The 20,958-nt window shown below is 49.4% G+C and overlaps 1 protein-coding gene across 3 annotated transcripts in view; it reads right to left on the bottom strand.

Annotated features, from left to right (window-relative positions):
- The window catches only part of LOC140419628 (uncharacterized), a 46,714-nt gene that overhangs the window by 17,529 nt on the left and 8,227 nt on the right, over nt 1–20,958 (bottom strand). Inside the window, exon 2 of one of the 3 annotated variants that reach the window (XR_011945925.1) lies at nt 12,678–12,770. The exons of 1 other annotated variant lie outside the window; for it this stretch is intronic. Coding sequence is in view for 1 of the 2 variants with exons in the window: in XM_072503554.1 (XP_072359655.1) it covers nt 17,500–18,258 (759 nt within the window). In the remaining variant the exon portion in view is untranslated. Of the gene's footprint in view, nt 1–12,677; nt 12,771–17,437; nt 18,715–20,958 lie in introns of those variants that run through there. One more of the 3 variants, XM_072503554.1, reaches the window with a different exon arrangement.

Raw genomic sequence — 20,958 nt, 5'->3', positions numbered from 1 at the left:
CTGTGACTGCCGGAAGGCTGTGACTGCTCGGAAGGCTGTGACTGCTCGGAAGGCTGTGACTGCTCGGAACGCTGTGACTGCTCGGAACGCTGTGACTGCTCGGAGGGCTGTGACTGCTCGGGGGGCTGTGACTGCTCGGGGGGCTGTGACTGCTCGGGGGGCTGTGACTGCTCGGGGGGGCTGTGACTGCTCGGTGGGCTGTGACTGCTCGGGGGGGCTGTGACTGCTCGGGGGGGCTGTGACTGCTCGGAGGGCTGTGACAGCTCGGGGGGGCTGTGACTGCTCGGGGGGCTGTGACTGCTCGGGGGGGCTGTGACTGCTCGGGGGGCTGTGACTGCTCGGGAGGGCTGTGACTGCTCGGGGGGCTGTGACTGCTCGGGGGGCTGTGACTGCTCGGGGGGGCTGTGACTGCTCAGGTTGAAATATGCTTTGATATCTCTGTTTTCTCCCAGGGGCGTGATGTAATTTCGAGGGCCAGAGGTCGGGATGCAACTCTCGGGGAGGCGGGGGGGTGTCATGATGCTTCTCTCCCCCGCCCCAAGGCGTGACGTCGCTTACGGGGGGATGGCCTGCGCCGAAGAAACCCCCATCCTCTCATCGCCCCGCGACTCCTCTGTCCTGCATGCCATCTTGGGCTCACGTGCCACCCGCCTTATTGACCCGCTCTGTAGCGACGCCAGACCCAGTGCCCGATGCGGAGGCATCAATGGGCCCCGGATGAGATGGAGTGTCCGCGGAGCAAGATTTTTCATAGCCCCAGAGCCGGGGTTCCGGGGCACAGAGTTCTCTCGGCCACTGGGTTGGGGGTGTCGGGGGCCGATCCCTCCCCTCGTCTTCTTATAGGCCTTGCGGATGTCCTCTCTCCTCCATAATGGCTGCCGATTGGTTGGTCAGTGCCGGCATGGTGTCCCCTCGGGGGGGGGGGGGGGGTTAACATCAGTGGAGGGAGAGGGGCGGCAGTGCCAGTCGCGGCCGCCTTGGTGTCCGTGATGGCCTTGGAGGTGGAATAGATCTTCCTCACACGCTCCACATTCTTCCCTTAATGGGAGACTTCAAATCCCCCTCATCTGGGTCAGGCGGACTAAAGCCTGGCAACTGAAGGAGTAGACGTGCCTGAGGGGGGCGTACTTCAGGCCGAGAGGGAGCGGCGCCACCTCGGAACGAACCTCTCCCAGTAGTTGGAGGTGGGGGAGGAGGAGCTCTGTAGGGAGGTAGGGCGGGACATTGGAGACTATGACCCTCTCGGCCGTGGCCTCAAGAGGGTCCACCACCACGTAGGTCCTGCCCACCGTGAGCCTCTTTTCAACAGCGAGGTGGAGCGCCCTCTCGGCCCTCAGGGAGAACATGATCTTCCCGTACATACGAGAGGCGGACATAATGGCCGACGGCCCAGCCATTGCGCGTGCGCACACCTCTATGGTGATGGTGATGTGAGAGGAGCACTTCACACCCAGTATTTGGTTCAGCAACCGGAAAGGTGGCGGGGCTGTGGGAGCAGTGGAGGCTGCAGAGGCCACCATCCCCGCAGAGATGGGTCTGAACGGCCCCGCCACTGGCGTAGGTGGAGTGGTTATCGGAGCAAGTGCCACGCTCACCCCAATGTGGGCTTTTCCGTATAGAATTTGAGGAGAAATAGACAGTGGAGGAGGGGAGGGGAGGGGGAGCGTGAGGTGGAACAATGTACTCTCACCCGAGGAAGTGATACGGAAGGAATGAGTCAAGGAAGGGAAGAGAGAGCAAGGGGCACACTGAAGAGGTTAGCAACACAGGAGGATGGGGCACCGGAGTTTGAAGGATGCCTGAGATGGGGGTCTCCTGAGAACCCGGTGAAGCTGGAGGGCGACTGGATTGCGGAGTAAAGGCGGACCTTCAGCCCAGGAGGGGGCCCAGCAAAAAACACAGTCCTTGCACCCACCCTAGGTCGACCACACCGATGTACTTGGCTCTGGTTTGCGAGGTCTTCGGCCCAAGTAGGGCTCAGCAAAAACACAGTCCGTGCTCCCACCCTGGAATGACCACCCAATGGAATCCAGCTCCTCTCTGCTGGAGGAGCCTCAGCAAACACACTGCCCACTCGATCCCCCTGTCCCGGAACAAGCACACCGGATCGAATAAGGAAGAGAAGGGAAGGCAGATGTTGTCAGTTGGCAGGACTGGACCGGGACTCGAGCCCGGGAGGGTCCAGAAAACATCAGTCCAAAGGGCTTTACTCTCTTGTTGTTGAAGTCGCCTCCTTGTTGTTGTCCTTCTCTCCTCTCCTTTTCTCCTTCCTTCCCTCATCTCTCCTTTCTTCTCTCACCTCTCCTTCCTTCTCTCACCTCTCCTTCCTCCAGACAGCTCAGCAGCAACCAGCACTGGAAAGAGGTAGCAAACTGAGCAACAGCAGCAGCAATAGAGAGAGAGAGCAGCAACAGAGAGAGAGCAGCAACAGCAGCAGCAATAGAGAGAGAGAGAGAGAGCAGCAACAGCAGCAGCAACTCTCCACCACAGCAACAACCTCACAACACCAAAGTCTGCACTGGGAGTGCCGGCTTCGGATTGGCCATGCTAAACTGCCCCTTAATTGGAAACAAATAATTGGGTACTCTAAATTTATCATAAAAATAATAATAATAATACTCCCCTCTGTCACAATTTTGGTGTTTTCAAGTTTACAATCTCCTGCTGCAACCTTCGGCTGGAAAGATATCAGAAGCTTTGGAAGCAGCTGTAAAAGGAAATTACAATGGTCAGAAATGTTAGTCGAGATTAGAAATTAAGGTCAGACAAACATTTATCTTGGTTTGAGTTTGCTGGGTGTAAATCCTCCCCTTCTAACCCCCGGTAAAAGGAGTTTCCAAAATCCATCACTCTTCGAGTCCAGGATAGAAGTTCCAAACATTCTCCCCCCTTGTTGCCAGTTCCAGGATTATTTAATGTGGGTTATACTTGCTTTGGAGGCAGTTCAGTGAAGTTTCACTAGTCTGATTTCTGGGATGGGAGAGTTTGCTTTATGGAGCAAGATTGAGCCTGATTGGTCTGTACCCGATGGAGTTTAGAAGAATGAGAGGTGATCTTATTGAAACATCTAAGATTCTGAGGGGTTTTGATGAAAGAATATTTTCCCACATGGGGATTCAAGAACTAAGGGGGGCAGTTTAAAGATAAAAGTTCTCCAATTTGACACTGAGATGAGGAGAAATGTCTCCCCCTCAGAGGGTCATCAGTCTGTGGATAAAAGCAAATTACTGCAGCTGCTAGAATCTGAAACAAAAACAGAAAATACTGGACAATCTCAGCAGGTTTGACAGTATCTGTGGAGAGAAAAGGGAGCTAACGTTTTGAGTCTGGATGACGCTTTGTGAAAGTTGAGTTTGTGGAATTCTCTTTCCCAGAGAGCAGTGGCACTGGGTCACTGAATATACTCAAAGCTGAGTTCGTCTTTTTTTAATCCACTGGGGAGTCAAAAGTTTTTTGGGGAAGGCAGAAAAATGTAATTAAGGGCACACACCGAGGCTGTTTAGCACAGGGCTAAATCGCTGGCTTTGAAAGCAGACCAAGGCAGGCCAGCAGCACAGTTCAATTCCCGTACCAGCCTCCCCGAACAGATGCCGGAATGTGGTGACCAGGGGCTTTTCACAATAACTTCATTTGAAGCCTACTTGTGACAATAAGCGATTTTCATATTTCATTCGGATCAGCTATGCCTTTAATGAATGGCAGAGCAGGGTCAATGTCTCTCTCTCTCTATTACTCCTGCTGCTAATTCTGATATTATTATTCTTCTGTACTTCGGATTGCCACACATGGAAGTAGCACCTCCCCCCTCTGGAGGGGCCTGTCAATCATCGAGACAATGATTTTCTCTCCTGGTCACCGGGATCCTGAAGCACCGCCTCTGTTACGTCATCAAGATGGCCCCTCAGCCGCGCCGCTAAACAAAGATGGCGGCCGTGGAACTGGGCCTAATGCCGGATAAAAGCTCCGCAGCTACAAACGCGGGATTTGCAGGGTCTTATTCCGGCCTTGTGACCAGCAGGGGGTGTTTATGAAGCTTTCACTCCCTCCCCACCCCGACTCCCGGCTCCAGTCCTCCCTCTGCCTCACCGACTCTCACCGCCCGAAACAGCCGCTCTCGCACTCGCAGACCTCCGAGTAAAGTGACACTTGCGCATGCTCCAGATACATCCCAACATTGCGTCTGCGCACTGGGCTCCTGTGGAATGAATCGGGCACATTCACAGCCGCATGGAATGGTGGGTAATGTCCGCACCATTGAAACTGCAAACAGTAAATACAAAATAACTTGGTTACCAATTAATAAAAACAATCAAGCAAATTATTGTCAATGGGTATTCTGCTATTCTCCATTTCTCAAGATGATTCAATGCTGCTCTCCCGTGGAACAATGCAGAACTTAAGTTTTTTTTCCCCCAATGGGTCCTTCCTCTCTCCTCCCCAGAAGCTGCAAACACTTGCTGGGTTCAATGCCAGAATCAGTAATTCGTCCACCTTCTCCCCTCTTGCTCGTGATACTGAATGTTCAGTGTTTTCTAGAATGATCCAGCACAAATGGAAGTCACTCGGCCCATCATGTCTGCACTGTCTCTGGACAGGAGCTACCACTTTTCCTGGTTAAATTCCATTTGCCACTGTACTGCCCACATGACCAGCCCATCTGTATCATCCCGTAATTTAAGGCTTTTGTCCTCGCTAGTTACCAGGCCAACAATTTTCCATTTGCAAACTTATCTGCAAACTTATCGATCATATCTTCACATATTTCAAGTCCTCGATTTTATATATAATGACTATTGGTGACTGAGGATGCACCAGGATCTCCATCAGCACCTCAACCTGTGTTTCTTTCCTGTGAGATAATGGAGAGCTTTAAGAACTCTGGAGAAACAATGCTGAAAAAGCTGGTGTTCGGGTCAAGGCCAATAACTGGGTGCTGCCTACTCTGTCTCTGAATTTACTCCACTCTTGTTCACTCCCCACTTATGTAATAAGCATTGACCGTAATGACTGGCAAGTTTGCTGCCAATCACCATCAAACTGCATCATTAGGACGGCATGGTAGCACATTGTTAGCACTGTTGCTTCACAGTGCCAGGGCCCCTTGTTCGATTCCCGCTTGGGTTACTGTCTGTGCATAGTCTGCACATTCTCCCCGAAAGACTTGCTGGTTAGGTGAATTGATCATTCAGAATTCACACGAACAGGCGCCGGAGTATGGCGACTAGGGGATATTCACAGTAACCTCATTGCAGTGATAATGTAAGCCTACTTGTGACAATAATAAAGATTATTATTATTACTTTTGAATTCAAACACCTCAATGAAGAGGCAGAGTGGCAGAGAGGGATCTCTGCCAAAGATCTGCGGGTCGAGAAATACCTTCTCCAATCGCAGAAAGACCACAAGAGAAAACACATGACTCTGAGTAGATCTCATCCTCGAAATGAGGAACAGCTGACAACCTAACAACAGAGGAGGAACAGGTCATGAAGGTGTGACAGTCAATGGAACGTTTTGCGTTTGAGCAGTTCAGCTGGAATCCCATTCTTGCCGGGCACCTTTCTGCTTACTCAGCAATCAATCGCCTTTCCCAGTTCAAGTGATGAGGATTCCTTGTCCAACTCAACCATGACAGGAAGCTGCAGGAGAGTGAAAGAGACTGGGAGGTGTCTGTCTCACAGGGGTACAGCTCACAGTAGTGTTCAATCCAGCAGGACATATTTACATCTGTTGGTGAGAACTTTACCATAATCAGGGTGGCATGGTGGCACAGTGGTTAGCACTGCTGCCACACGGCACCATGGTCCCTGGTTCGATCCTGGCCCCAGGTCAATCTCCGTGTGGAGTTTGCACATTCTCCCCGTATTTGCGTGGGTTTCACTCCCACAACCCAAAAATGTGCAGGGTAGGTGGATTGGCTAGGCTGAATTGCCCCTTAATTGGAAAAAATGAATTGGGTACTCTAAATTTAAAAAAATAATAATCCATAATCAAAGGCATTTCAGATTCCTTGATAAAAGTAAATTACTGCGAATGTGGGAATCTGAAACCAAAAGAAATCTGAAACCATCTTTTGTTTCAGATTCCTTGATGTAGGCTGCTCCAGTGTTTATTTGCACAGCATCTCCATCTTTTACACAATGGTCTTGGCAACGTTCAAGTCCCAAGTGATGCACTGTTCCAGCTCTTGAGTTTATGTTGGGCATCGGGTAGGCTTTGCTTTTTGTTTTAACGACAGATGTCATCTCTGCTGAGTGAGTCTCAAAACAGTCTATTCATGAGCCTGTGAAATATTTTACGGTTTTATTTCATGTTGATAATTTAATTTCATAATGGTGGTGTCACAGTGAAGAATGTGTAAGTCAGAAAGAATTGTCAGCAAGGATTCATCAGCATTTTCCAATTGGAAATCAGTAGAATGTTTCAGAAACTGAGTTATAGATTTTGCACCAAAAACTATGTTGGATTAAAGTAAAAGTTCATAATGTTATAGCAAGCGTGTTCCTGGGAGAGATCTTGATTAAAGAGGAAAGATGTTTTTAAAAAGAGACACTGCAGCCCCAAAAATCAGTGACAAATCCAGAATATTAAACTGCAGCCAGTTATAGGGGTTGTTGACATCAGCAGAAATAAACCAAATATTGTAAGACTGTCGATCTTGTCTGTGATTAACAGCAGCAATAATAGCAGAATCCAGTCTCTTCAGTCATTCATGAAGCTGTTGATGTGTCAAGAGGTTAAATGACTGAGTGAATCCCTTTCCACACACAGAGCAGATGAACGGCTTCCCCCCTGTATGAGTATGTGTATGAAACAAACAGCAGGCCGCTGGACTGAGAGTATCTCTACTCACATACAGAGGAGTTGAACGGTCATTTCCCCAGAATATGTTGGTGTGCAATGAGAGTGGATGACTGCCTGAAATTCTTCCCACACAGAGTACAAGTAAGTGGATTCTCCTCGGGTGTATTTGCTTGTGTATCAGAAAACTGGATGAATAAATGAATCCCTTCCCACACACGGAGCAACTGAACGGTCTTTCCCCAGTATGAACATGCTGGTGTACATTGAGGTTAGATGACCACCTGAACAAAGAACAAAGAAATGTACAGCACAGGAACAGGCCCTTCGGCCCTCCAAGCCCGTGCCGACCATGCTGCCCGACTAAACTACAATCTTCTACACTTCCTGGGTCCGTATCCCTCTATTCCCATCCTATTCATGTATTTGTCAAGATGCCCCTTAAATGTCACTATCGTCCCTGCTTCCACCACCTCCTCCGGCAGCGAGTTCCAGGCACCCACTACCCTCTGCGTAAAAAACTTGCCTCGTACATCTACTCTAAACCCCCCCTCTCACCTTAAACCTATGCCCCCTAGTAATTGACCCCTCTACCCTGGGGAAAAGCCTCTGACTATCCACTCTGTCTATTCCCCTCATAATTTTGTAGACCTCTATCAGGTCTCCCCTCAACCTCCTTCGTTCCAGTGAGAACAAACCGAGTTTATTCAACCGCTCCTCATAGCTAATGCCCTCCATACCAGGCAACATTCTGGTAAATCTCTTCTGCACCCTCTCTAAAGCCTCCACATCCTTCTGGTAGTGTGGCGACCAGAATTGAACACTATACTCCAAGTGTGGCCTAACTAAGGTTCTATACAGCTGCAACATGACTTGCCAATTCTTATACTCAATGCCCCGGCCAATGAAGGCAAGCATGCCGTATGCCTTCTTGACTACCTTCTCCACCTGTGTTGCCCCTTTCAATGACCTGTGGACCTGTACTCCTAGATCTCTTTGACTTTCAATACTCTTGAGGGTTCTACCATTCACTGTATATTCCCTGCCTGCATTAGACCTTCCAAAATGCATTACCTCACATTTGTCCGGATTAAACTCCACCTGCCATCTCTCAGACCAAGTCTCCAAACAATCTAAATCCTGCTGTAACCTCCGACAGTCCTCATCGCTATCCGCAATTCCACCAACCTTTGTGTCGTCTGCAAACTTACTAATCAGACCAGTTACATTTTCCTCCAAATCATTTATATATACTACAAAGAGCAAAGCTCCCAGCACTGATCCCTGTGGAACACCACTGGTCACAGCCCTCCAATGACAAAAGCATCCTTCCATTGCTACTCTCTGCCTTCTATGGCCTAGCCAGTTCTGTATCCACCTTGCCAGCTCACCCCTGATCCTGTGTGACTTCACCTTTTGTACTAGTCTACCATGAGGGACCTTGTCAAGGGCCTTACTGAAGTCCATATAGACAACATCCACTGCCCTACCTGCATCAATCATCTTAGTGACCTCCTCGAAAAACTCTTATCAAGTTAGTGAGACACGACCTCCCCTTCACAAAACCGTGCTGCCTCTCACGTCCATTTGCTTCCAAATGGGAGTAGATCCTGTCTCGAAGAATTCTCTCCAGTAATTTCCCTACCACTGAAGTAAGGCTCACCGACCTGTAGTTCCCGGGATTATCCTTGCTACCCTTCTTAAACAGAGGAACAACATTGGCTATTCTCCAGTCCTCCGGGACATCCCCTGAAGACAGCGAGGATCCAAAGATTTCTGTCAAGGCCTCAGCAATTTCCTCTCCAGCCTCCTTCAGTATTCTGGGGTAGATTCCATCAGGCCCTGGGGACTTATCTACCTTAATATTTTTTAAGACACCCAACACCTCGTCTTTTTGGATCTCAATGTGACCCAGGCTATCTACACACCCTTCTCCAGACTCAACATTTACCAATTTCTTCTCTTTGGTGAATACTGATGCAAAGTATTCATTTAGTACCTCGCCCATTTCCTCTGGCTCCACACATAGATTCCCTTGCCTATCCTTCAGTGGGCCAACCCTTTCCCTGGCTACCCTCTTGCTTTTTATGTACGTGTAAAAAGCCTTGAGATTTTCCTTAACCCTATTTGCCAATGACTTTTCGTGACCCCTTCTAGCCCTCCTGACTCCTTGCTTAAGTTCCTTCCTACATTCCTTATATTCCACGCAGGCTTCGTCTGTTCCCAGCCTTTTAGCCCTGACAAATGCCTCCTTTTTCTTTTTGACGAGGCCTACAATATCACTCGTCATCCAAGGTTCCCGAAAATTGCCATATTTATCTTTCTTCCTCACAGGAACATGCCGGTCCTGTATTCCTTTCAACTGCCACTTGAAAGCCTCCCACATGTCAGATGTTGATTTGCCCTCAAACATCCGCCCCCAATCTATGTTCTTCAGTTCCCGCCTAATATTGTTATAATTAGCCTTCCCCCAACTTAGCACATTCATCCTAGGATCACTCTTATCCTTGTCCACCAGTACTTTAAAACTTACTGAATTGTGGTCACTGTTACCGAAATGCTCCCCTACTGAAACATCTACCACCTGGCCGGGCTCATTCCCCAATACCAGGTCCAGTACCGCCCCTTCCCTAGTTGGGCTGTCTACATATTGTTTTAAGAAGCCCTCCTGGATGCTCCTTACAAACTCCGCCCCGTCTAAGCCCCTGGCACTAAGTGAGTCCCAGTCAATATTGGGGAAGTTGAAGTCTCCCATCACCACAACCCTGTTGTTTTTACTCTTTTCCAAAATCTGTCTACCTATCTGCTCCTCTATCTCCCGCTGGCTGTTGGGAGGCCTGTAGTAAACCCCCAACATTGTGGCTGCACCCTTCTTATTCCTGATCTCTACCCATATAGCCTTACTGCCCTCTGAGGTGTCCTCTCGCAGTACAGCTGTGATGTTCTCCCAAACCAGTAGCGCAACTCCGCCTCCCCTTTTACATCCCCCTCTATCCCGCCTGAAACATCTAAATCCTGGAACGTTTAGCTGCCAATCCTGCCCTTCCCTCAACTAGGTCTCTGTAATGGCAACAACATCATAGTTCCAAGTACTAATCCAGGCTCTAAATTCATCTGCCTTACCCGTAATACTTCTTGCATTAAAACATATGCACTTCAGGCCACCAGACCCGCTGTGTTCAGCAACTTCTCCCTGTCTGCTCTGCCTCAGAGCCACACTGTCCCTATTCCCTAGTTCTCCCTCAATGCTCTCACCTTCTGACCTATTGCTCCCGTGCCCACCCCCCTGCCATACTAGTTTAAACCCGCCCGTGTGCCACTAGCAAACCTCGCGGCCAGGATATTTATGCCTCTCCGGTTTAGATGCAACCCGTCCTTCTTATACAGGTCACACCTGCCCCGGAAGAGCCCCCAGTGGTCCAGATAATGGAAACCCTCCCTCCTACACCAGCTGTTTAGCCACGTGTTTAGCTGCTCTATCTTCCTATTTCTAGTCTCACTGGCACGTGGCACAGGGAGTAATCCCGAGATTACAACCCTAGAGGTCCTGTCTTTTAACTTTCTGCCTAGCTCCCTGAACTCCTGCTGCAGGACCTCATGCCCCTTCCTGCCTATGTCGTTAGTACCAATATGTACAACGACCTCTGCCTGTTTGCCCTCCCCCTTCAGGATGCCCTCTACCCGTTCGGAGACATCCTGGACCCTGGCACCAGGGAGGCAACATACCATCCTGGAGTCTCTTTCACGTCCACAGAAGCGCCTATCTGTGCCCCTGACTATAGAGTCCCCTCTTTTCACAGTGAGTGCAGCTGAATGGGCTTTCCTCAGTGTGAATTTGCTGGTGTGACATGAGGCAGGCTGACCTACTGAATCCCTTCCCACACACAGCAGATGATTGGCTTCTCCCCAGTGTGACTGCGTTGATTTTCCAGCTGAGATGAACATTTGAACCGTTTACCGCAGGCCTCACATGTCCATACTTTCTCCATGGTGCCAGTGGTCCTTGTGTCTCTCCAGGCATAATAACCAGTGAAGAAGGTTATCTAGGACTGCAGCGGAACTTGACAATTGGGCCAGTGGGCCGATGAATGGCAGATGGGAGTGTAATTTAGATAAATGCGAGGTGATACATTTTGGTCGATCGAATTGGGGCAGGACCTACTCAGTTAATGGTAGGGAGTTGGGGAGAGTTATAGAACAAAGCGATCAAGGAGGACAGGTTCATAGCTCCTTGAAATTGGAGTCACAGGTGGACAGAGTGGTGAAGAAGGCATTCGGCATACTTGGTTTCATTAGTCAGAACATTGAATACAGGAGTTGGGACGTCTTGCTAAACTTGTACAAGACATTGGTATGGCCCATTTGGAGCACTGTGTATAGTTCTGGTCCTATTATAGAAAGGATATTATTAAACTCGAAAGAGTGCAGAAAAGATTTACTCGGATGCGTCCAGGACTTGATGGTTTTGAGTTATGAGAGGCTGGATAGACTAGGACTTAATGTCCTGGAGCATAGGAGGCTTAGGGGTGAACTTATAGAGGTCTGTAAAATAATGAGGGGCGCAGATAAGGTAGTCAACATATTTTCCCAAATGTAGGGGAGTCTAAAACTAGAGAGCATAGGTTTAAGGTAAGAGATACAAAAGGGTACAGAGGGGTATTTTTTTTTCACACAGAGGGTTGCGAGTATCAGACAGTTATATGAGAAAGCTGGCAATAGAGGGCTATGGGCCAAATGTGGGCAATTGGGACTAGCTCAGTGGTAAAAACTGGGCGGCATGGACAAGTTGGGCCGAAGGACCTGTTTTCATGCTGTAAACCTCTATGACTCTATACAACTGCAGCAAAACATCCCGACATTTATGTTAGATTTCCTTTGCAATAAACAATAATATTCCATTGACCTTCCTGATCACTTGCTGTACCTGCAGACTAACTTGGGATCGGGCACCCCGATCCCTCTGTAGCTCAGAGTTCTGCAATCTCTCTCCATTTAAATAATATGGTTTTATTTAACACTTCCTGACAAAGTGGACATTTTCCCAAGTTATGCTCCATCTATCAGTTTTTTGCCTGCTCATTTAACCTATTTGTAGTACTTTGCAGAGTCCTTAAATCCACTTCACAAATTACTTTCCTACCGGTCTTTGAGGCATCAGAAAATTTAGCCGCCAGGCATTCAATCCCGTCATCCAACACATTCATACAGATTGTAAATGGTTGGGAGCCCAGCACTGATCCTGGTGACATTCCACTTGTCACATCTTACCCACCCAGAAATGACCCATTTATACCTACTGGCTGCTTCCTGCTCGCTAACCAATCCTCTATCCATGCTGATATGTTGCCCCCAAACCATGAGCTCTTATTTTGTGTAATAACCTTTGATGTGGCACCTTGGGAAATACCTTCTGGAAATCCAGATAAAGCACATCTACAGGTTCCCCTTTATTGACATCCCTTGTTACTTCTCAGAGAACCTTGATAAATTAGTCAGTCAGACGGATTCCCTGAACCCATTTTCAAACACTGTCAAAAGAAAATTGAAATCTCCTCTACCCCTCTGGCTCCTTTACCAATTACCTTAGAGGGACTCACTTTCTGTTAAAGAGCCTGTCAACCCCTCTCACCCACTTTCCCGAAAGTGAACAAATTTAATCAGGAAAAGTCCAACAAATTCAAATATTTTCCTGTTAAAAGTTTATTAACGAAACAGAACGTGGTTAAAAAATCTAACAGAAAATTACTTGAGAATCAAAGACAACCAGAGTAACAGGATGTTCACAATGTTCTGGTCCCAAATGGTTTCCCTTCGGCTCCTCTGTACCCTGTTCCAGTGACTCCCCGCTTTGGAGACGGAGGCACTGAACCCTGGGGGTTGCATCACTGTCAGCCCTGGTCACCCTCGCCCCTGAACCCTGATTGGTTGGAGGTGCAGTTCCCAGTCAGTCTTCCAGCACCTTCCTGTCTCTATTAGCGACGCCCATGGCAGTTTCCCAGCTGGGGAACAGGCCCCGTTCTTCTCAGCTAAATTCAGCCCCCAGCTCCATCACCTGGCTGTCATTGGCATGAGCAATAGAGACAGGAAGGTGCCCGAGCTCAAATAGGAAGTCAAAACTTGTGGATTAGGACCCCCATAAAAGTCAGCAACTTCTTCGAAAAAATCAAATTCCCAGTCAACAAATTAAAGGATCACACGACGGGACTTCAAGTTTTATGACTTTTTTTAAAAATATATATTTTATTGAAATTTTTTTCCCCAAACAACAATTTTTTCCCTCTTACAAAGCAAACGTAACAGTAAAGAAATTTTAACAATGCATAAATAACTAAACCCCATAATCGTTTGACATAAACTAAACTAAACCCCACCCCCACCCCCCTGGGTTGCTGCTGCTGGTCATCTGTCTTCCCTCTAACGTTCCCCTAGGTAGTCGAGAAATGGCTGCCACCGCCTGGTGAACCCTTGAGCCGATCCTCTCAGGGCAAACTTTATCTGCTCCAGTTTAATGAACCCCGCCATATCGTTTACCCAGGCCTCCAGTCCGGTGGGTTTCGCCTCCTTCCACACGAGTAGGATCCTACGCAGGGCTACGAGGGACGCAAAGGCCACAACGTCGGCCTCTTTCGCCTCCTGCACTCCCGGCTCATCCGCAACTCCAAATAGAGCTAGCCCCCAGCCTGGTTTGACCCGGGCCTTCACCACCTTCGAAATCACTCCCGTCACTCCCTTCCAATACCCCTCCAGTGCCGGGCATGCCCAAAACATATGTGCGTGGTTTGCCGGGCTTCCGCCACACCTCCCACATTTGTCCTCCACTCCAAAGAACCTGCTCAATCTTGCTCCCGTTATGTGTGCTCTATGTAGCACCTGGAATTGAATCAGGCTAAGCCTGGCGCATGAGGAAGAGGAGTTTACCCTGCTTAAGGCATCAGCCCACATACTTTCCTCAATCTCCTCCCCTAGCTCCTCTTCCCACTTTCCTTTTAGTTCGCCCACCGACTCCTCCCCCTCTTCCCTCATCTCTCGGTTTATCTCCGACACCTTGCCCTCTCCGACCCACACCCCTGAAAGCACTCTGCCCTGAGTCCCCTGTGTCGGGAGCAGCGGAAATTCCCTCACCTGTTGTCTAGTAAACGCCCTCACCTGCATATATCTCAGGAAGTTTCCCCGGGGCAACTTACACTTTTCCTCCAATGCTCCCAAGCTCGCAAAGGTCCCATCTATAAAAAAATCTCCCACCCTCCTAATTCCCAACTGGTGCCAGCTCTGAAATCCTCCATCCATTCTTCCTGGGGCGAACCTATGGTTGTTCCTAATTGGGGACCCCACCAGGGCTCCCCGCACCCCTCTCTGTCGCCTCCACTGTCCCCAGATATTCAATGTTGCCGCCACCACCGGGTTCGTGGTAAACATTTTTGGCGAGAACTGTAGCGGCGCCGTCACCAGCGCCTCTAAACTCGTCACTTTACAGGACTTTCTCTCCAGTCTTTTCCACGCCGCTCCCTCACCCTCCATCATCCATTTACGTATCATTGCCACATTGGCGGCCCAATAGTAATCGCCCAAGTTCGGTAGTGCCAATCCTCCTCTGTCCCTGCTACGCTGAAGGAACCCCCTCCTTACTCTCGGAACTTTCCCTGCCCACACGAAGATCGTGATGCTCCTGTCTATTTTATTGAAAAAGGTCTTGGTGATTAGTACAGGGAGACATTGAAATACAAATAAGAACCTCGGGAGGACCATCATCTTAATTGCCTGCACCCTGCCCGCCAGCGACAGAGGCTGCATGTCCCACCTCTTGAAGTCCTCCTCCATTTGTTCTACCAGCCGTGTCAGATTAAGTTTGTGCAAGGTTCCCCAGCTCCTAGCGATCTGAATCCCAGGTATCGGAAGTTTCTTTCCACTTTCCTTAGAGGCAGGCCTTCTATCTCTCTACTCTGGTCCCCTGGATGTATCACAAATAATTCACTCTTCCCCATGTTTAGCCTATACCCCGAGAAATCCCCGAACTCCCTCAACATTCGCATAACCTCCATCATCCCCCCCGCTGGGTCCGACACGTATAACAATAGGTCATCTGCGTATAGCGAGACTCGGTGTTCCTCTCACCCTCTAATCACCCCTCTCCATTTCCTGGAGTCTCTCAACGCCATGGCCAGAGGTTCAATTGCCAACGCGAACAACAATGGAGACAGCGGGCATCCCGGTCTTGTTCCCCTATATAGTCGGAAATACTCCGATCTTTGTCGACCCGTAACTACACTTGCCGTTGGGGCCCCATAAAGAAGTTTGACCCAGCTAATAAACCCGTTCCCGAACCCAAACATCCTTAACACTTCCCATAAATACTCCCACTCCACCCTATCAAATGCCTTCTCTGCATCCATTGCCGCCACTATCTCTGCCTCCCCCTCCACTGGGGGCATCATCATCACCCCTAATAGTCGTCGCACGTTAACATTCAGTTGTCTCCCTTTTACGAACCCTGTCTGGTCTTCGTGCACCACCCCCGGGACACAGTCCTCTATCCTCGATGCCAGTACCTTTGCCAGCAATTTGGCGTCCACGTTCAATAATGAAATAGGTCTATAGGACCCGCACTGCAACGGATCTTTATCCCTCTTCAAAATTAACGATATCGTCGCCTCCGACATTGTCGGGGGTAAAGTCCCTCCTTCCCTGGCCTCATTGAACGTCCTCACCATCAACGGGGCAACAAGTCCACATATTTTCTGTAAAATTCCACCGGGAACCCGTCCAGTCCCGGAGCCTTCCCTGCTTGCATGCTCCCCGCTCCCTTCATAACCTCGTCCACCCCAATCGGTGCCCCCAGGCCTTCCACCTCCTGCTCCTCCACCCTCGGGAACCTCAATTGATCCAGGAACTGCCGCATCCCCTCCTCTCCCTCTGGGGGTTGAGACCTATACAGTCCCTCATAAAAAGGTCTTGAACACCTCATTTATCTTTCCTGCTCTTCGCACCGTGTCTCCCTTTTCGTCTCTAATTCCTCCTATCTCCCTCGCTGCTGTCCTCTTTCGCAATTGATGAGCCAGCAGGCGACTAGCCTTTTCCCCATATTCATACCTCCTCCCCTGTGCCTTCCTCCACAGCACCTCCGCCTTTCTGGTGGTCAGAAGGTCAAACTCCGTCTGGAGTCGTCTCCTCTCCCTGTACAGTCCCTCCTCCGGGGTCTCTGCAAATTCCCTATCCATCCTTAAAATCTCCCCCAGTAATCTTTCCCTTTCCTTGGCCTCTGTTTTCCTTTTGTGGGCCCCAATGGAGATCAGCTCTCCTCTGACCACCGCTTTTAGTGCTTCCCATACCACTCCCACAGGGACCTCGCCGTCGTCATTGACCTCCAGGTATCTCTCGATACACCCCCGCACTGTTGCACACACTCCCTCATCCGCCATCAATCCCACATCTAATCGCCAGAGTGTTCTCTGCTCCCTTTCCTCTCTTAATTCCAGGTCCACCCAATGTGGGGCATGGTCCGAAACCGCTATGGCTGAATATTCAGCTTCTTCCACCCTAGAGATCAACGACCTTCCCAAAACAAAAAAAATCTATCCGGGAGTACACTTTATGGACATGGGAGAAGGAGAACTCCCTAGCCCTAGGTCTAAGAAATCGCCATGGATCCACTCCCCCCATTTGGTCCATAAACCCCTTAAGCACTTTGGCCGCTGCCGGCCTTCTTCCGGTCCTTGAGCTGGATCTATTTAGCCCCCGGTCCAGCACAGTATTAAAGTCACCTCCTAAAATCAAGTTTCCTACCTCCAGGTCCGGTATACGCCCCAGCATCCGTCTCATAAATCCCGCATCGTCCCAGTTCGGGGCATATACATTAACCAACACTACCTCCATTCCCTCCAGCCTGCCACTCACCATTACATATCTACCTCCGCTATCTGCTGCGATGTTCTTTGCTTCAAATGCTACCCGTTTCCCCACCAATATGGCCACCCCTCTGTTCTTTGCGTCTAGTCCTGAGTGGAACACCTGTCCCACCCATCCTTTCCTTAACCTATCTTGGTCCGCCACCTTCAGGTACGTCTCTTGGAGCATAACCACGTCTGCCCTTAGTCCTTTCAAATGCGCGAGCACTCGGGCCCTTTTTATCAGTCCGTTCAGGCCTCTCACGTTCCGCGTGATCAGCCTCACTAGGGGGCTACCTGCCCCCCTCCCGTGTCGACTAGCCATTACCTTCTCTAGGCCAGTCCCATATCCCGCCTCCGCGCTCCCACTCGCTCCCCCAGCGTCGCATACCAGCCCCGTCCACCCACTCTTTAGCCATTTCCTTTTGGATTTCCGCAGCAGCAACCCAGTTGTCCTTCCCCTCCCCCCGCTAGATCTCTTTCTAGCGTGATTGCTCCCCCCATATTACTTCCGTAAGTTAGCTGACTTCAACTGACCCCGGCTACTCCTTGACCCCCCCGTGTGGGGAACTCCCATCCGCCTTGCGCCGGTCTTCCCGCCATATTCTTTCTGGCGCGGGAACATCCCTTTACCTGACCCGCCTCTTGTGGCGCAGCTCCCTTTCCCCTCCCCTCCCCTTCCTCATTCTCCATCTATGTCCCGTCTTTCCCCCCTCACCGGCGCCCACATTTCCCAATGTCTCCCCCCATCCCAATTTACTTCTCTATTAACATCAACCATAACATTAACAATAACATTTCCTGCAGCATCAGTCCCTCAGTTCCGATCCAATTTCTCCTCTTTAATAAAGGTCCATGCTTCCTCCGCCGTCTCAAAATAATGGTGTCTCTCCTGATAAGTGACCCATAGTCTTGCCGGCTGCAGCATCCCGAACTTCACCTTTTTATGCAACACCTCCTTGGCTCGGTTAAAACTCGCCCTCCTTCTCGCCACCTCCGCACTCCAATCCTGGTACACCCGTACCACTGCATTCTCCCATCTGCTACTCCGCACCTTTTTAGCCCATCTCAGGACCTCTTCTCTATCCTTAAGGCGGTGAAATCGCACGATTATCGCCCTGGGTGGTTCTCCCGCTTTTGGTCTTCTCGCCGGGATCCGATGTGCCCACTCCACCTCCAAGGGGCCCGTAGGGGCCTCAGCACCCATCAGTGAGCTCAGCATCGTACTTGCATAAGCTCCACAGTCCACTCCTTCCACACCCTCAGGGAGACCCAGTATCCGAAAGTTCTTCCTTCGCGCTCCGTTTTCTAGGGCCTCGATCCTTTCAGTACACTTTTTATGAAGTGCCTCGTGCGTCTGTGTTTTGACCGCCAGGCCCAGGATCTCGTCCTCATTATCCGTCACCTTCTGCTCCACCACGCGGAGCTCTGTCTCCTGGGTCTTTTGTGTCTCCTTGAGCCCCTCAATTGCCTGTAGCATCGGGGTCAGCACCTCCTTCTTTAGTAGCTCCACACACCGTCTCAGAAATTCGTCTTGCTCGGGCCCCCATGTCGCCTGCGCTTTCTCCGCCGCCATCTTGTGCTTCTCCCTTTCTGTCTCTTTGGTCGACGATTCCTCGCGCTGCAGCCGCCGCCGCCGGTTTTTTCCTCCTTCGTTGGGGGGGGGGGGGACGACACTCCCTTCTCACTCACTCCACACCGGGTTGCGTCGCCCAAAAATTTCCCGTTGGGGCTATTAAAAGAGCCCGAAGGTCCGTCGGAGCTGGAGCCGCCGAAACGTGCGGCTAGCAAGGCATCACCGCAACCGGAAGTCCCAAGTTATATGACTTTTAATGCCACAAACAAACAAACTAGAAGCTACTTCAACTCGGAAACCTACACAGTAAACTACAAAATAGAACTTTGTCCTGTTACACAATCTAAAATCACACTCCAAGATTATAGTTACTCTGTCCTGGAAGTTGAAACTGAATTGTCTCAGAACCTGTCCAAAGTGATGATTCATTCCCGAGGATTTACTTCCGTTCTTCGACTAAGACACCGAGGAGAAAAAGGGAGAATAGAATAGAAGGCGAACTGGCAAAATACATAAAAATGGACTGTTAAAGCTTCTGTCGCTGTGTAAAATGGACAAAATGAAAAAAAGTTTTGTCCATTCCAGATAGAGTCAGGAGAATTTAGAATGAGGAATAGAGATCTCTACAGCCACCTCGTTCAACACTCTGGGATGTAGATCATCAGCTTTTGGAGTTTTATTCACTTTCAGCCCCATTAATTTCTCCAGTACGACTTTTTTACCAATACTAATCTCTGCCAGTCCCTTGGTTCTCTGGTGTTTTGGGGACAATTTCTGGATCTTCCTCTGTGAAGTCAGACACACATTGTTCAGTTTCTCTGCCATTTCCTTACTCCCCATTATAAACTCTCCTGTCTCTGCCTGGAATGGACCCACATTGGTCTTTGCGAATCTTTTCCTTTTCACATTCCTGTCGAAGCTTTTCTAGTCAGTTTTTGTGTTTCTCGCCAGTTTGCTCTCATCAGTTTCTTGGTCCTCCTTTGCTGAATTCGAATGGATCTCGTGGAATCTTTAACTTTTCTTGTTCACCCCGGTTACATCACTTTTCCTGTTGGATTTTTGTTTCTTAAAGGAATCTATATTTGTTGTATATATGTGAAATAAAAGTTGCAAAAATCCCAGAGGACCGTAGGCTGCTCTCTCCTTTGACAGAGAGAGAGCTGACTGGAGGTGATTTAACCCGAAGGTCAGCACACCTCAGGTGAGGGGCCTGGTTGAGAAGGTGGGGCCTTCATGAATAAACTCAGCCTGTACGGGAGTTGAATCCTCACTGTTGGCCTTGCTCTGCATCACAAAGAGTCGTCCGGCCAACTGAGCAAACCGACCTGATAAATATGTAATAATTCCTTCAATATTAGGTATTCCCTGTACCAATCAGTTTCCCACTCCACCTCAGACAACTTGCCCCTCACACCCTGATAGTTTTCTTCTGTGAGGAACACCCAGATTATTTAAACAAAAGAACCATGTAACCACCCGGGCCCATCTCCATGGTAGTGTGGCATGCTTTGCAGGGTTCCAAACAGAAATGGCAACTAAATATCTTCAAACTTCCAAACACCCTTTCACTCTGTGATCCTTGTGCAATTTGAAGCCAGGTATTAGCAACAAGGCTCAAAGAGCATCAGCCCACTGGAGGCAAAGTGGTGAGACCGGCCAGTCCAGCAGAAAGAAACCCTCCGACCATCCCCACTGACCACCTGTCAGAATGAACAAAATGCAGTCCTGGGTGTAGAGCAGAAACAATAACAGCAGAATCCAAACCCTGTAATCAATTGTAAAATTGTTGGTGTCACAGCAGGTACGATGAAACAGATAATCCTGTCTCACGTTGAGAGGTGGACGGTCTCTCCCCAGTGTGAACTCGCTGGTGTGTCCGCAGGTGAGATAACTGAGTAAATCCTTTCCCACACAGAGAGCAGGTGAACGGCCTCTGCCCAGTGTGAACTCGCTGGTGTCTCTGCAGGTGAGATAACCGAGTAAATCCCTTCTCACACAGAGCAGGTGAATGGCCTCTCTCCAGTGTGACTGCGTCGATGAATCTCCAGCTGAGATGGAACTGAGTATCCCTTCCCACAGTCCCCACATTTCCACGGTTTCTCCATGTTTTGGGTCTCCTCACGTCTCTCCAGGTTGGACAATCAGTTGAAGTCTTGTCCACAACACAGGTACGGTTCCTCCCCGCTCTGAATATTGTGATGTTTTTCAGGCTGTGTAACTGGTTAAAGCTCTTTCCACAGTCAGTTCACTGGAACTCTCTCACTCAGGTGTGTGTTGTGTGGGTCTCGGTGCTTTTCCAGTCACACTGATGTTTCCAGTCAGTTCACTGGAACACTCTCACTCGGGTGTGTGTTGTGTGGGTCTCGGTGCTTTTCCAGTCACACTGATGGTTGAAATGTTTAGATGACAGTTCGGGTAAACATTTCTCCTTCTTGATTCAAAGGCTGATGATATTCAGGTTCCAAGGAATCGGGTGACTGTCAGATTGAGTTGTGACGTTTGAGATTTCTGTCTGTAATTCCTCCTCGTCGAATATCCTGTAAAAGCACTTTACAAAATTCATCACTGACAGTACAGGATAGAAACCCAGAACAGACAATTCTCGTTTCTATGGAACATTATTTCCTCTCTTATTCCCCGAAAGCTGTAAATCTCCATCCCACACACTCCCTCCATTCTCACTCTGCTGTATCTAATATT

Source organism: Scyliorhinus torazame, chromosome 5 (assembly GCF_047496885.1).
Source record: "Scyliorhinus torazame isolate Kashiwa2021f chromosome 5, sScyTor2.1, whole genome shotgun sequence".
Lineage (NCBI taxonomy): Eukaryota > Metazoa > Chordata > Chondrichthyes > Carcharhiniformes > Scyliorhinidae > Scyliorhinus > Scyliorhinus torazame.
The sequence above is the reverse complement of the archived record's forward strand: the minus strand, read 5'-3'. Positions and strand labels throughout refer to the sequence as shown.